General features: G+C 32.9%; 1 protein-coding gene across 10 annotated transcripts; it reads right to left on the minus strand.

Annotated features, from left to right (window-relative positions):
* Positions 1-714: 714 nt before the first annotated feature.
* Positions 715-7,072, minus strand: LOC105116529 (probable WRKY transcription factor 57). Of its 10 annotated transcripts, none has more exons than XR_840545.1 (5): positions 6,342-7,072; positions 4,836-4,979; positions 4,285-4,659; positions 1,076-1,237; positions 715-761 (listed from the first exon to the last, which is right to left on the minus strand). XR_840545.1 is itself a non-coding variant. In XM_011013955.1 (4 exons), exons 1-3 carry the CDS (start codon positions 6,716-6,718, stop codon positions 4,299-4,301), a joined length of 882 nt encoding a protein of 293 aa, XP_011012257.1. In that variant the 5' UTR covers positions 6,719-7,072; the 3' UTR covers positions 792-1,237; positions 4,295-4,298. The 10 variants fall into 10 exon arrangements, 6 of the variants coding, with proteins under 6 accessions (XP_011012257.1, XP_011012248.1, XP_011012232.1 ...); XR_840546.1 differs by lacking the exon at positions 715-761 and adding an exon at positions 788-1,075 and having other exon boundaries at positions 1,160-1,237; XR_840549.1 differs by lacking the exon at positions 715-761 and adding an exon at positions 792-1,075 and having other exon boundaries at positions 1,160-1,232; positions 4,295-4,659; positions 6,342-7,069.
* Between the last annotated feature and the right edge of the window lie 7,675 nt (positions 7,073-14,747).

The raw sequence follows: 14,747 nt of genomic DNA on the forward strand, positions 1-14,747 counted from the left end.
TTGCATTCATCGGCTTGTTTCCCAGGATCATTCTAGGATCCTCTTACTATATGTTGGGTTTCTAGTGAAGAAAAGGAGAGGGTGTGAATATGTGAGGTAAGCATCTTCTTGTTTGAATATATGGGCGGTAGAAGGAGACGACCCCTTCTTTTAGCTAGAGGGAGCAGGAAAGATAATAAAAGTGAAAGTATCCATCATTGTTGGATACGGGTTCCTTGCCCTCCTTAACACCCTAATTTTGGGTCTTGGATTTTTATTTTTTGATGGGATTTGGGGTTATGCAAATTCTGCAATCCCCGTTCCTTTTACTTTCAAAAACCTCCCAAAAAAATTGAAGAATTAATACCCTTCTCTTCCCTTCCCATTTCTCTTAAACCTTCCCATCCTTACATAGCGTTTCTGGAAACAAGAGCTTGTCAATGAAATTCCCTTGATCAACACTGTTAGGCTTATAAGTACTGTTGCAACTAAGCTATCAAACGGGGAAAAAAAAAAACAAAGAATGAAAGATAAAGCTCTCCAAAACATCTCTATGGTGCGAAGTCCACAATCATTGACAAAAGGTTAATATAAAGCACGGGTGCAATTTGAAAAATTTAAATTGAAGTGATCAATTTTTAACACGTAAAAATCAAGATGGCAACCTTCTAAAAATCAATTAAAGTTTGTAGTTATTATAAAATTAAACTATGATTTTTTTTAATGTTTTTATTATTTTACATATAGTTACCCGTGATTTCCCTGCAATAAACTTAACCGCACAGAAAACAGAGAAGGAGTACAGATCTAAGATCAGAAGCTATTGAATAATAATTAAGAAGAAAGGAAAAAAAAAAAAAAAAAGGGACAGGAGAAATGAAGGCATTTTTACAAGGTGCAGACTATAAATTGGGACTCTAAATTGAATGCTGGGTAGCAAAGAGCGTGAAAAATGAGGAGCACGTACCTGCTGTCCATTATATATACACATTAATATCGATTGCATGAAAAGCTATATGCACAAATCATCGAAACGCAGATTTGACATAAATACCATCTTCTAGTGTAAGGGCGCATTAATGTGGGCGACAGATACCTGATGCAAAAGCACATGCATATCAACGTCGGATACTGCAGGCCAAGGGGTTGGATTGGAAGAGGCTCAGTGAAGTGGACTCACTACGGGCTAAACAAAATAAAGTTCGCCGTCCTGCTCACGGAACATGGGCCACCACAACAATGTTACACCATCTCTGCACTACATAAAGTGGGAAGGTTTAGTTTATAGACCATTTTTAACCCAATTAAAGGGAGGCTGCTTGAACACTCGGGAATAATAGGATATCCCGTCATTGCACGCTAACTAAAAGAACATGAAAAAAACGCAACAAGCATCGATCATTTCTACATCTATTAGAGATGTTAAAAGAAATCAACCATAGAATACGTGCGTGCAATGTCGAAATTAGAATCTTTAAATCCAGATGCTCTATTAGAATAGAGAAATATGGGTGATGGAAAAAAAAAAAAGCAATAAAGTATTTACACTAAATCCTTTCATTAACTAGGAGATTTTGGTGGTCGTTAATCACTCTCTTCAAATTGCTTCTAGCCACGCATCCTTTCCTCTCTCCAAGTTGCTTCTAACCACATTCTTCCGCAATAGCCTTTTGGGTACATCATAAAAGAACATAAGAAAGTGTTCAGTCTTGATCACCACATACCAACTATTAGATCGATTGTTTTAGAGGGTGCTCTATGACCTTGTTCTTATGAGGTGAAAAACCTCTGTTGCTTTTCCAGCCAAATAAAATTTCACAAAAACAACTAAGCACAATAAATCTCAAGCAATAGGAGAGGTTAATGACGGTGGTAATGATGCATTGCCACCGGGAAACATGCACACATCACAAGCGTGATATATAGACCTACCACCACAGTATATCGGGTAGAATCTGTCTAGCCAATCCTAAGATATTTAAGTGTTAGTTAATAAAAAAAAGGACACCTATTAATAAAACTAAAAAATTGCAATAGAAGACAGAAAACACACGCTGTAGAATAATCGATCTCAATAGTCTTTTGCTTGCCTCTTCTCAATGGTTTTTCTACAACAAGTATAACCTTCTTTAATCATACAATCTTAAATACAAAAGTCCTTAAACTTTACTAACAACCAATATCAATTATCAATTTAGAGTTTTGACAAGCAAGAAAAATCGATGCATGGATTTTGTAGTCTAGCCCGCTGGATGCTTTGTGCATATCAAGAATCCATCCTCCATTGTTTTCTTTTAATTAGAAAAAAAAAATCATGATGCAAATATTTTTTAAAAAATTGACTTAAGTTGATTTGATTTTTCATATCTGATTAATTATATAAATGTTTCATTTGTTGTCTAATCTTAGTTTTGTATAATACTAATAATATTTAGTATGTATTTTATTTTATGGTAGTTTTTGTGTTAGTGATTTAAAAAAAAATATGTTTTGTTATGGTTTAAAAAACATATATATTTAGTTAAAACTATCATCAGATAAATTTTTGGTCAATGAAAAGCAGAATTTCATGAATAAAGAAACATATTATTTTAGATTTTTTCAAAGCAAAAAAAAACAAATTATTTGGCTAACCAAAAAAGTTTTTTTTCCCTCTGATTTGATAAAAAACAAAAATTATAAAAATACTAAAAAAAATCTCTTAATAAGAATCTACATTACCTTTTATTTTTAAAGAAACATGTTGAAAAAGATTATTATTGTCATTTCAATAAAATATAGCCCGCGGGAATAAGATTTGTAGAGTGAATATAAAATCACTCATTTTCTTTATGGGTTTGCGGTTTAAAATACTCTGCAAAAAAATCTTATAATTTGATCAGGGAATTTTTTCTTGAAGAGCGCAAATAAAAAAAAAATTAAACTACGACAACTGGTTAAAAAATTGGGAAAACATCACATTTTTGTGAGTTGAGTTATTGGAAATAGAATAGCACAACTAAGGTGCACTGATGGGAGTAACGCAAACTAATTGAAGTTCGAAAAACATATATTAAAGGGTGGCGTTGCTTCTAGGAACGCAATCCTTAAAAATAACAATAAAATTCTCAAAGGCTGCGATACCAAAACGAGTATATAGCATAGGACATATATTTTTTAATTAGATGAACAATTTAAAGTTTAAGAAAGATTTGGTCGACGTTTCAAATAATAAATCTGATAAAAACAAGTATAATTTTTAATATAATTATTAGATCAGATTCTACAAGCTAATTTTATAGTGGATAGACTCTCTATAACTTGTTGAGACTTGCAAGATTTTCAAATTAGGCTAAAAAATTACAATTTTTGACAATATTATTAACTTTATATTTAATTTCAGATTTTTATCTTAATTTAGTACTCATTTGTGCCACAATTATGAAGTGAAAAAAATTACAGGTTGTGTTATTTTTATTTTTAAGGATTGTGCCATTTTTAATAGCATATTTATTTATTTATTTTTAATTTATTGCAGTAACGAGAGTAGCACAACAATTGAATTGCAGTACTACTGCTAACATCGTCTTGGTTGTATTTTTTTTCCTAATTGTGGCATTTTGAAAAGAAAAAAAAAACTATTGATCATTTAAGAAAATATAATTTGTCTCAGTTCAGGAAACAGTATACAATAAATGACTCGCGCAAACAGAATATTCGAGGAATAATTAGAGATAACTAAACACTATACGTCTATCTATATAAATACATGGGATCTAGACATGTAATTACATAACCAAATCCCCCGAAAACTAATCAACTAATCAAGTTGCTAGCGTGAGGGTGCCCATGGCAACTGGAGCATGTAAACTACTACTACTTCATATACGACCTAGAGGGTTAAAGTTGGTTCGCAAGAACAAAAATACTTCCCTATACCATCCTAGATTCTCAAGTATGCTTTAAGGAGTACTTTTGCTGGCCATTTTCCGTGGATGCTAAAGAAAAAGGAAGCTTGATTAATTATTTGGGGACTTCATGAACTGACCTTGGAGAGGTTTTATAATATGTGCAATTAGATATCCAATTTGTTGCACCGATTTAACTATGGCAAATCACCAAATGTAGGGTGCTAGAACTATTTCTCCCACTGATGTTTGATTTTTGGATGAGAATTGATTTTAGAAGCGCGCTATTGATGTACATGTGCTCACTCTCACACACGCCAAGATTGCAAATAATGGAAAAGGTAATAGATATTCATGCAAGCACGGTATATTGAAGCATGTTAAGCTTATATATCAATTCAAGGCAGGTAATGTGTACCGTTCTCAACCTGATCATCGCATTCCAGGAGGCACAATATCCCCAAGCAGTCCATCTGTTGCCAGTTTGGGAGTTGGTGTTGACGACACTGTACTGCATTCTCTTGCTTCAACCGGTAATGGCCGTGACTGTAGCACAGTACTCGGAGGATTTTCTCGGGGTAATTGCATTCCAGGGTAAATAAATTGCGACATTGGAGGAGTCATGTGACTAGAAAATGTAGCTTGATGACAAATGATTCCTCCTCGAGGAAAACCAACAGTATGGTGACAGTGCTGGCCTTCATATGTGGTAATCACAATGGTGGAATCTTCAGACGACCGTTCAACCCTTTTCTTCACAGTGCATTTGCTATTTGTGCAGCGATAGTAGCTCCTGGGGCATATTTATGGGTGAGATGGAGCAAAGCAAGAGATTAAGCTTTTAATATTTTGGTATTGATTTTCCAGAGAACATCAACTATGCATCAGAAGTAAAAAAAAAAACTTTAAAACATAAAGATAATTGTATTTGGAATTGGAATTGGATAGTAAATTAATAAGAAAGGAGACCTAGGAAATGGACTATTTTTAACTGCCTTCTGTCCATATTTCCGCCATCTGTATCCATCTTCAAGATGATCAACTTCGCTTTTGGTCATAAATGCAAAACGTGGCTGCCGGATCCTTTTCTGACCCTTCTTTTTAACCGTACTCCTACAAAATATTTCACCTACAATTATCAAAATAAACACAAAATCCTGAATTTTTTTTTTAAAAAAAAAGATGAAGTAAATGCATGTCTTAATTCATGATTGACAGCAAACATATTAATTAGACACTTTAAATTATCTTTCAGTTATATTATTTTTCTCTCTGGAAATTAATAGCCTACTGATTAGCCACAATAAGATCAATTCAGTCTAAAAACTTGTAAAACTCAATAGCGCTACACAGAAAATTAACTTGGAAAAGAAAATCTCAAGCCCTCTGGCATAAATGATATAAGATTTCAAAAGTAATATATGTTGTTTATTAATTTATAATATGCAACAATATTGTAATTTCAGTTTTTTCAACTGACTGACCAATATTACTAGCTAGAGAATGATAGAAGAGCTAGGTGTGAGGCATGATCGATCGTTTATGGTTTAGGATCATGCATGACGAATACAATTATGATAAATTAAGAAAAAATTTCAAGGCATGAACTCCATCCACTATATGCATTAAAGTATCAGTAAAGAATGAGAACGTTAAGATAGTAGCTTGAAAATAACTAAGCAAAAACGAAGCATCAATATATACTAATTCATCAGAAGAGCAAATGCGCAATGCAACTGGGCAGACACGTTTCGCGTTATAAATGATTATAATCTACACCCCCACTATCCTAAGGGAGATGAATATAGAGCATAAAACAAGCTGCAGACGATTTCTGTTTTGGAAAAAGTAGAATAAAATCAGGAGAGAATCTCTATCTAACTTGTTCAAACAAAAAGTAATGACCAAGTAAATCAACAGAAGCAACCTTTTCCCTATATTCTCTATCTCTTTGATAGTGTTTTACGTTAACAAGAAAGATAATCCCTATTTATTAATGCTGAAATAATTATTCTTCAAATGTACATGCAGTGTTAAAAGTTAGAGAGCACGGCATTCCCGCCGCAATAACGGCGGGGGGGATGGGGGCATTCCCGCCGCAATAACGGCGGTGCTCATGGCTTCTCTCACTTGTGCTTCTCATTTGAACCTTTTCCATTTAATTACCTCATCTAACCCCACACTTCTCTCAAATTACGAAACTGCCTCATAACAGCTCGCATGAACCAGATCACATCTCCTTTTTTATTTTGACAGTTTCTATATCGTACGAACGCGCAAATCGCGCACACGCACTCTTGCAAGCAAAAAACATAAAGTTTGCAACTAGGAGGACAATTCGATTCTTTTACTGATTTTATCCCTCACTACTTTAGGTGCAAAATCTATCTATCGTTTCTCCCCTTGAAATTCGAGTTATTTACACTATTAACCAAGATTTTCATGGCTATTAGATATCCAAACAATTGAACTCACGGTATCTCAGGCGGTTTCCCGCCGGAGTCCGTAGACTTCTCGGGTGGATCCTCGCTGGAGCTCGATGATACTGATGGATAGTTCGTAGTCGAACCGTCACGACTGCCTCTACCACCAGACCTTGCCGGACCAGCTGCTGATGATCGCTGAATCTCTAGGTTTCCTGCCGAATCGGACCTCTCTTCTGCTTCTACCCGATCGAGGTCCTTAAACCGCGACGGTTCATCCGATTGAAGATTCCATCCGAATTCGCTGAGTATGGAGTTCTCACGATCGTTGGAGAAGAAATAATTGACACCATCTGAGTCATGACCGAATGTCCAGCTTGACTCGCTGGTGAACTCGGTCCCTGGATCAAGGTTATCTCTATCGTCCATTGAATGATCTGCAGAGATCTATTGAAAAAAGAAATGAATTTTGGAAGAGAATTGAAGAGTTGATTCAAGTGATAAAAAGGAGAGAGTGAAAAGGCCGAAAAGATAGGAGGGAGAGCGAGTGAGGTTTTTAGAGAGGGAGAGAGACTTAGGGTTTTGGGGGGGAGTGTGATAAGAAAGGAAGTTCGTTGTGTTGGGAAAGACGCGTAGTTTTTGAGCTCTCTTTTTAAGGGTTCGAAGAAAGGAAACTTTCTGTCCCGTCAAAATACATAAATCTTTTCTTCTTCTTTTTCACCGAAAAGATTCAAGGAGGGAGAAAGAAAGAGATAAGATAAAGAGATGGGAAAATTAGGAGGGGCGTCAACAGCGAAAATACTACGGGAGGCCGCTATTAGGGGATGGAGGTGCAGGTGGGTCCCCCACGCGCATGAATAAATAGTACTGGTACTCCATCGTAGTTGCAGTACAGGATTGATCAGTTACTTTCCGACAAGAACGTAGAGCCCTGTTTTTTTCCGTTCTTCTCTTCTTGACATGGGTGCTGGTTCGTTGCGTTGGTATCTCTTTCACTCCCTCCTTGTCTCCTATGAAGCTTTAAAAACATTTGTATTTTGTTGTTTTAAGATCTGCCTATATCCCACGGCATATATATTCACATGGAATGGAACAGCTTGCCTAATTTGCTAGCTAGTTTTTTAACTTGTTTAATTAATTTCACCTTTTTTCTCCTTTCCGTAATTTGTCTCAGGGTAATTTGACTGTGAGAGGGAAAGAAGAGGGCTCCCTTGAAGGTGTCATGGCAAGATGAAGTAAGAGGCTACCATCCTTCTCTGTCTTACTATTCGAGTTTGGTACGTTGTGGTGGGTTCTCTCTAATGCTGACTAACTGAACAGACAAAGAAATTAGTGGTAGGTTCTAAAAGATGATATTATTGCGCTGAGATAACTTGTTCGGTTTATAGGAATCGCATTAGCCTTTGTAGTTTTATTTAAAGGAATCTAAAGCCTTGAGAAGGAAGAAAAGTAGAAAACAACGCATATTTGACCGACTCCACTGCCGAAAAATAAAAATAAAATTCAAAGATAATGTTTCTGGGCTGGACCAGCTTGTTTAATAAGAACCACACCATTTTATTCGAGTTAGGAAATTAGGACCGGCCATGAATACTAAATTTCATAAATCATTGACATAAATATACATATACTAGGTGTAAGACTTCTCATGATTCGTGAGAGTTGTTCAGACAAGAGCTTTATCCATGAAAAAAGTGGTCAAGGAAGTTCTGTATACTACACCTTGCCGTACGTTGCGTAATTTTCCATTAACATAATCTGATCATGAAACTCTCTACTCGTGCCTCTCTTGTACAAGGAACTTTGAATATTTGAGGTCTTCCTAACTATATATATATATATATAAAGGGAAAAAAAAGACAAGCTAAGTTTGCTCTTAACCGTCAATTTAATCAGGTTCAATGCTTAAATTTTTAGGGAAAGCGAAAAAAAGGTTAGGACGTTTTGAGAGGAGAGTATCGACCAAACCCACAGCTAAATGATAGGTATTCATGCCCCTAGATAGGAAAGAAGACGAAAGAAACAAAGATAACAATCTACATATATAGTTCAAGCAAGGGAATAGCCATGGAACAACAATGCTTAATTGTGCTACATTATTTATCATTGTCATTAATTATCTGTTTTTTTTTTCATAAAAAGATCCTCTAGTGTGAAAATAAAAAAAGTCGAACATTTCAATAATTTGATTTAAGGCCTTGGCCCACCAATACAACGATTGATGTTGATAACAAAACTAAGTTTTGGGATTCATTAATTTGATCTTATTAAATAATGCGCAATATCTTTTAAATACATAAATCGAAAAATAATTGCTCGGGTTTTATCATATAATGACCAGTTATGATGACAACATTGATCATTTCACGTTGGGTTGTGAGCTTGAAATGGATAGCCCTATCTTAGCCTTCTTGAAAGCATTTGAAAATGGGATTATTCCTTTCAAATTAAAGTTTGCGTCCCAATAATGAATATTGTTGATTGTAAGTATCATATATAGTTGCCTAAACCTTAGGAAAATTTGCCATGTTACCTTACTGGGGCAGGCCTGTTTACTTGTTTGATTGGTCGAATATTAGTAGCTTTTATGAGCAAAATCAAGTGACAATTTGCTAACTAAGCCTCTTTTAGTTGCCTTAGTTGGACTCCCTTCGAGTTAAAATGCTATATTCTTTTAATTTTAGCTTTTTAAATTACAAAATTCCCCCTTAATTAAGTATTTGACAGAAACCTCGTATATAGATATAAAACAAAACTCTCCTTCTGAATCCCAAATGCCTTGATATTTTAAAAACGTTAAGGGAATTTCGAATACAATGGGGGAATTTGTAATATTCTTAAACTTTTGGATCGTTATTATAATTTCATGGTATCTCGTAAGGGTAATTATAATATATTCTAAATTTAATTAAGGGCTAAGAATTTATTAGTAATTTTATTGGTTGCATGGATTGTGGTCCCCTCAATTATTCGTAAAATTGAAGTATACAAACATATGGGAGATTTCGAGGGTTTTTCATCCTGTTCTTGTCAAAAAAAAAAAAAAAAAAATGAGTTAGGATTGAGTATATATTCAGGACTTCGGAGAGGATAATGTGCGTGGTGATCAAATAAAAATTCAATATATGGAGCTCTTATGGTATTGGGAGGGAGGTTATCTTAATTTATATCATGTGATTTAGTGTTCGATATGCATGGTGGAATTTAAAGGTTTATATTAAATTCCTTCATCTAAACCAAGCAATCATACTAGGGAATATTTAATGGCATCACTTCTTCCAAGGCAAATAAATCAATATTCTACACATCTCTATCATTTATTACATTTTTATTTTATTGTCAAATTAATCTCCAGTAGGACTTCCTCACTATTAAGCAAACTATCTTCCCTGAAGGCCCTTTCACATGACGATAACATGAATTGACTCTTTGTTGTATTTGTTTACTAAATACTTCGCATGCCCGACTAGTCTTTGCTATAGAAGCAAGCTAATAATTACATTAATTTATTTCCAAGAATAGTGACAGTACACCTTGCTCCTAAATATCATGAATTAATTGATCATTTGCCACGAATAATAAATTTTGTTAATTTAAGTGACTTTCAAGAGAGAAGGACCACGAACTCTAGAGTGAATAAATTTTGTTAATTGGTTGAAATTATAATATTTGTTATTTTAAAAAATGTTTTTTATCTAAAAAAATATAAAATAATATTTTTTACTATTTTTAAATTTTTTTAATACTAGTATATGGAAAACGATTTGAAAATAAAAAAATAATTTTAAAGAAAAATCAAACTCTTTGAAAACAGTGACAACAAACACCAGTTAAGACAAACCCTAAAATTCTGTTACACGGACATTTGGAGAGGAGGGATCGAGTTTCCGGCAAATTTAGCTCGCCAAGCCGATTAGAAAAGTGAGAGAACGGAAAAGGCAGCGCAGGCCAGATGTGTAGATATTAAGGTAATGTACGTGGGAGAAGTTGTTTTATCTGGTTGTGCTGCATAATTGGCCTTCTCTTCAGGTTAAAAGAAACGCCAAACTATTTTAAGAGAGTCGACAGCGAGTAGCTAGGGGTGGGGGCGGATATGGGAATCTGTTTTGTTAATAAGCTAACTTGATCTTTAAGCAATCCCCGTCACTTTCACCGAACTTCATGAAAGATCTCTTTCATTTCTAATTAGTCGCGAATGCGCGATACATCTTTGGCATTTTACACGATAGCCAAATCGCTCCACCGATCACCAGCTGATCAATCATGCATCTAAAGCTGTAGAATCTCCACGCTGATCATGCCCCCCCGGATGTGGGGCCTGTTTCTGTGTTAACGTGTAAGAATCATGAAAAGGCCAGCATGGTCATTTCACGGGATCTTCTAACCTTACTGCCCTGCCATTCCACCGGAAAAATATTCGGCCTCCTTTTTGGTTGGACATGCATATCTGTCTATCTATACAATTAGCAGGTATTTACATGCACGCGCGCATAGCCTGGCTATTTTTGATATCTTAGCTGGTTAGATCAATAATCCGGAGGCATTAATTGGAGATAGGTACTGATGTCCTGAGGGGTTAATGAGATGGCCCTCCTATATACACACAGACAGTAAAAAAAAAATAGTTTTGATTATTCCCACAACGAAGCTTTTGAGTTAGAATTTAGCCACAAAGCTAATAGCCTGGGTCGAGCTATCTTGAATAATACAACAATTTTTAAAATATAGTTTTGATTTATTTTGCCACCGTCAGCTTAATTAGTAAACTAATAAAGCACTTTCTGTGTGTGTGTGAGGGGGGGGGGGGATTAATAGAGCATTAACAGCAAATCAACGGTACTAATTGAAATTTAGAACACCCGCATGAATCTTGAGAGGTCCCTTCAATTCGTTCCGGTTTCGTCTTCGGCATACAGTCTGGACCCTCAGCGAGCGCCACATGTTTTGGTTCCACCGATTCTATTATTATTATTTTATTACACACACTCACACACACAAAAAATACTATATGATATTAAAAACATGACGATGTCACAATCATATCTCATCAATCATTTAATAATTGAAAACAACATACCCAGCACTGTATATGTAATTTTTTTAAGATTGGTTCCGAATACGGGTAGCCACCCCCCACCTCAATTACCATTAAGGAAGCGGCTAAGTTAATAGGAGATTGGTCGGCGCGTCCCGATCAAGGAATTCGAATATCATTTTAAATTTTGTACTCAAATTATTATTTATATCAGTCTATTATAATATTTAATACAAAACATTAAATAACGTCATTCTTTAAAGAAAAATAGTATAATTTGGATAAAAATAAGGATGAAGAACATGGATAAGGTCCTTCATAAAGAATTCTCGAAATTTTAATAGCTGGATGGTATTTTTATGGTAAAAAAACATAGATAAGATGCCCCACACTATCTCGTAAAGAATTGTGCCCCTATCACGCTACCATTTTATCTGGAAAGACACCGAGGCCAAAGTTTAAATCTTTTCAAGAATAGCTACGATCATATGTATACGGGAACATAGATATGTCACCAATTATAGGTAATAATAAGTGAAATAAGACATTTGAATGCTCTGTTATTGGTCATTTAAATACATTACACATATGCTTGAGATCTGGATTGGCCTCATAATCATAGACATTCACGACTAATTTACATGCTGCATGCGACATATTCTGGCCTTTTTTTCTTTCCATGCTGGTATTTTGAGATTTTATAATTTGTTGCTGTGTTAAAGACTTGTGAAAAAAAAACAAATCGAGTGGGCCGAACAGATTTCTTTGTGCAATATGCCTGAGTTTTCTTCCGGATGCTGGATTGTAAATTGAACAGCGATGCATTTTTATTTTATCTTTTTTGTTAATATCAGCATTTGGGTTAGTTTGTTTATATTTTAAGTAATTTTATATATTTTAAAATTAATAATAATATAAATTTTTGATGACCTTAACAAAACTTGAACTCATAATTATTAAAAAATAAATTAAAATTTTAATTAATTTAACTGTAATTATATTTAATAGCGATGCAGTTAATTATGTATGTGTCTTGTCAATTACATAATGGTATTTAAAATTTATTTAGGATTGTAGTAGTTGATATTTAAAGTATTTTTTGTTTATAAATACATCAAAATAATTTTTTATTTTTTTAATTATTTTTAAAATCAACGTATTAAAATGATCTAAAAATATAAAAAAAATAAATTTTAATAAAAAAATTTATTTTTAAAACAATATAAGCTGAACCATCTTTCCAATCCATCCCTGAATCCTATTTCACGGAGCTCAAACTCTGGAGAAAGAATCCAAACTTGTTTTTATTCGTAGAAAAGTCCACGAACTTAAGTTACATAGTGCATGTTTAATAATGTAATATATTTATAAAAATTATTTTTAAATAAAAATATATTATAATAATATTTTTATTTTATTAATTTTTAACATTGATACATAAAAGTATAAAAAACATTTAAAATATTAATTTGATATTTTTTAAGTAAAAATAAATAAAAAAAATTGAACTACAAAAACAATTTCTCTCTCATGGGTGTAGTAAAGTCTTTTTCTTAATTTCTTAAATACCTCCATTCGAAATAAGAATGGGATTTGATTCCATGGACAGTTTACACGGTACTAGCCACGTGAACTTCACCGGGTGAAGATTGATGATATGTAGTACATTATTATATATTTTCGGCATAGAAATTCACCGGGAGTCATGATAAATTTATATTCTAATTAAGTCGACTGAATTCAAGATATTTCATCTAATCAAAAATATAAATTACAAGATTTAAATAATTTTATAAAAAATAAAAAAAAATATTAAGTCTTTATCTAATAAAAAAAACATGACTCAAGTCATTAGATTCAAAACACTTGATTTAAAAAAATCATGAAATCCAACTCTTAATCAATCAAATATTGAAAATAATTTTTTTTTTAAATAATTAATTATATGAAGGATTTTATAAAATAAAAATTAAATGAATAAGGATAAAAAATAAATTTTATATTTAATTGAAGGAAAAACTTTAGTAAAAGAACAAACAAAATTAAAAAGGATAAAGATCAAAATTAACATAAAAAATAAAAATGTTGCAATTAGAGGGTGAAATTAAAAAAATAATAATTTTTACAAAATAGCCAAGAAAAAAATTTAAATATCAAAACTTTGATGATGAAATTAAAAAACACAATACCATCATTTTGAATTGAATGATAAAATGAAAACAAGAAAAGGATACAACAACTAATTAAATTTTTTACAAAAGGGTTAAGGATAAGAATTGAAAATCTAAAGAATGAGAACTTTAATGGACGAATAAAACTTATATAAAAGGACCAAGACTATAAATAAAAAATTAAAAGAACAGGAACTGAAGTTGAAATGCTAACAACTAAAAGAGTTAAGGTGTAGTTTTTTTAGAGGAGAGAAAAAAAAAAGAAAAAACAAGAAAAGGATACAATAACGCTTCAAATGACATGGCAAAAAAAGATTTTTAGACACAAAAAAATGCTGTATTTGCTAGCCAAAGATCGCAAACACAACTCATGCACCCATAGGTATTGTGCATGCTTGCCAATATTTTTTTTGAGTTAACTTTGTAATTATAAAAAAATTCATCATTTTGAATTGAATGATAAAATGAAAACAAGAAAAGGATACAACAACGCTTCAAATGACATGACAGAAAAGGATTTTTAGACACTAAAAAATGCTGCATTTGCTAGCCAAAGATCGCAAACACCACTCATGCACCCGTAGGTATTTTGCATGCTTGCCAATTTTTTTTTTATATAACCAAATACAGAATTATTCTTGAGTTAACTTTGTAATTATAAAAAAATTAATATGAAAAGCTAAAAACGCTCCTTAGCCTATAGTTTAATTTTTTATTTTAAGAATATTTTTATAGTTTCATTTGCATTTTAAAAGTTTGTTAATTTTTATAATATTTGTGAAAAATACCAAAATTCCCCTCATCTTCAATTATATTAGTTAAAAAATCATTGTGAATATACAAAAATATTCTGTGATGTTAGGTTTATCTTCTTTTTTTTGCTTTTAAAGATATTTAAGTTATTTTATTGTAAAATAAAAATAAAAATATTTATTTATCTCTGTTTTATTTGATAATAATAGATGACCCATGTGAAAATATCTTAATATTTTTAGAAACCTGTTTAAAGTCTTTTAATAGAGGAATAAAAATATTATTATACTATTTCAATAAATAACGAAAATGAATTTATAGCTGCAATATTTTTTTTCTTGTTATTATTTTTTTTTATTTAACGTTGGGTGTCCGGATCAGCTTGCACGCACCACGACTAATCTTCACGGCCCACTGAATACCCTGCAAACCCAACAGGCAGGTAAAGCAGCGCGGAGCTGATAGGCGTACAACTCCAGGGCTCGAACCCATGGCAACG

This window comes from Populus euphratica, unplaced genomic scaffold, assembly GCF_000495115.2.
Source record: "Populus euphratica unplaced genomic scaffold, PopEup_1.0 scaffold5.1, whole genome shotgun sequence".
NCBI lineage: Eukaryota > Viridiplantae > Streptophyta > Magnoliopsida > Malpighiales > Salicaceae > Populus > Populus euphratica.

Coding starts and splice junctions, on each gene's coding strand:
- LOC105116529 (XM_011013955.1), bottom strand. CDS start 6,718: ATGGACGATAGAGATAACCTTGATCCAGGGACCGAGTTCACCAGCGAG. Junction 4,980..6,341: donor GGGAAACCGCCTGAGATACC/GTGAGTTCAATT, acceptor AATATTTTGTAG/GAGTACGGTTAAAAAGAAGG. Junction 4,660..4,835: donor AAAAATAGTCCATTTCCTAG/GTCTCCTTTCTT, acceptor AATATGCCCCAG/GAGCTACTATCGCTGCACAA.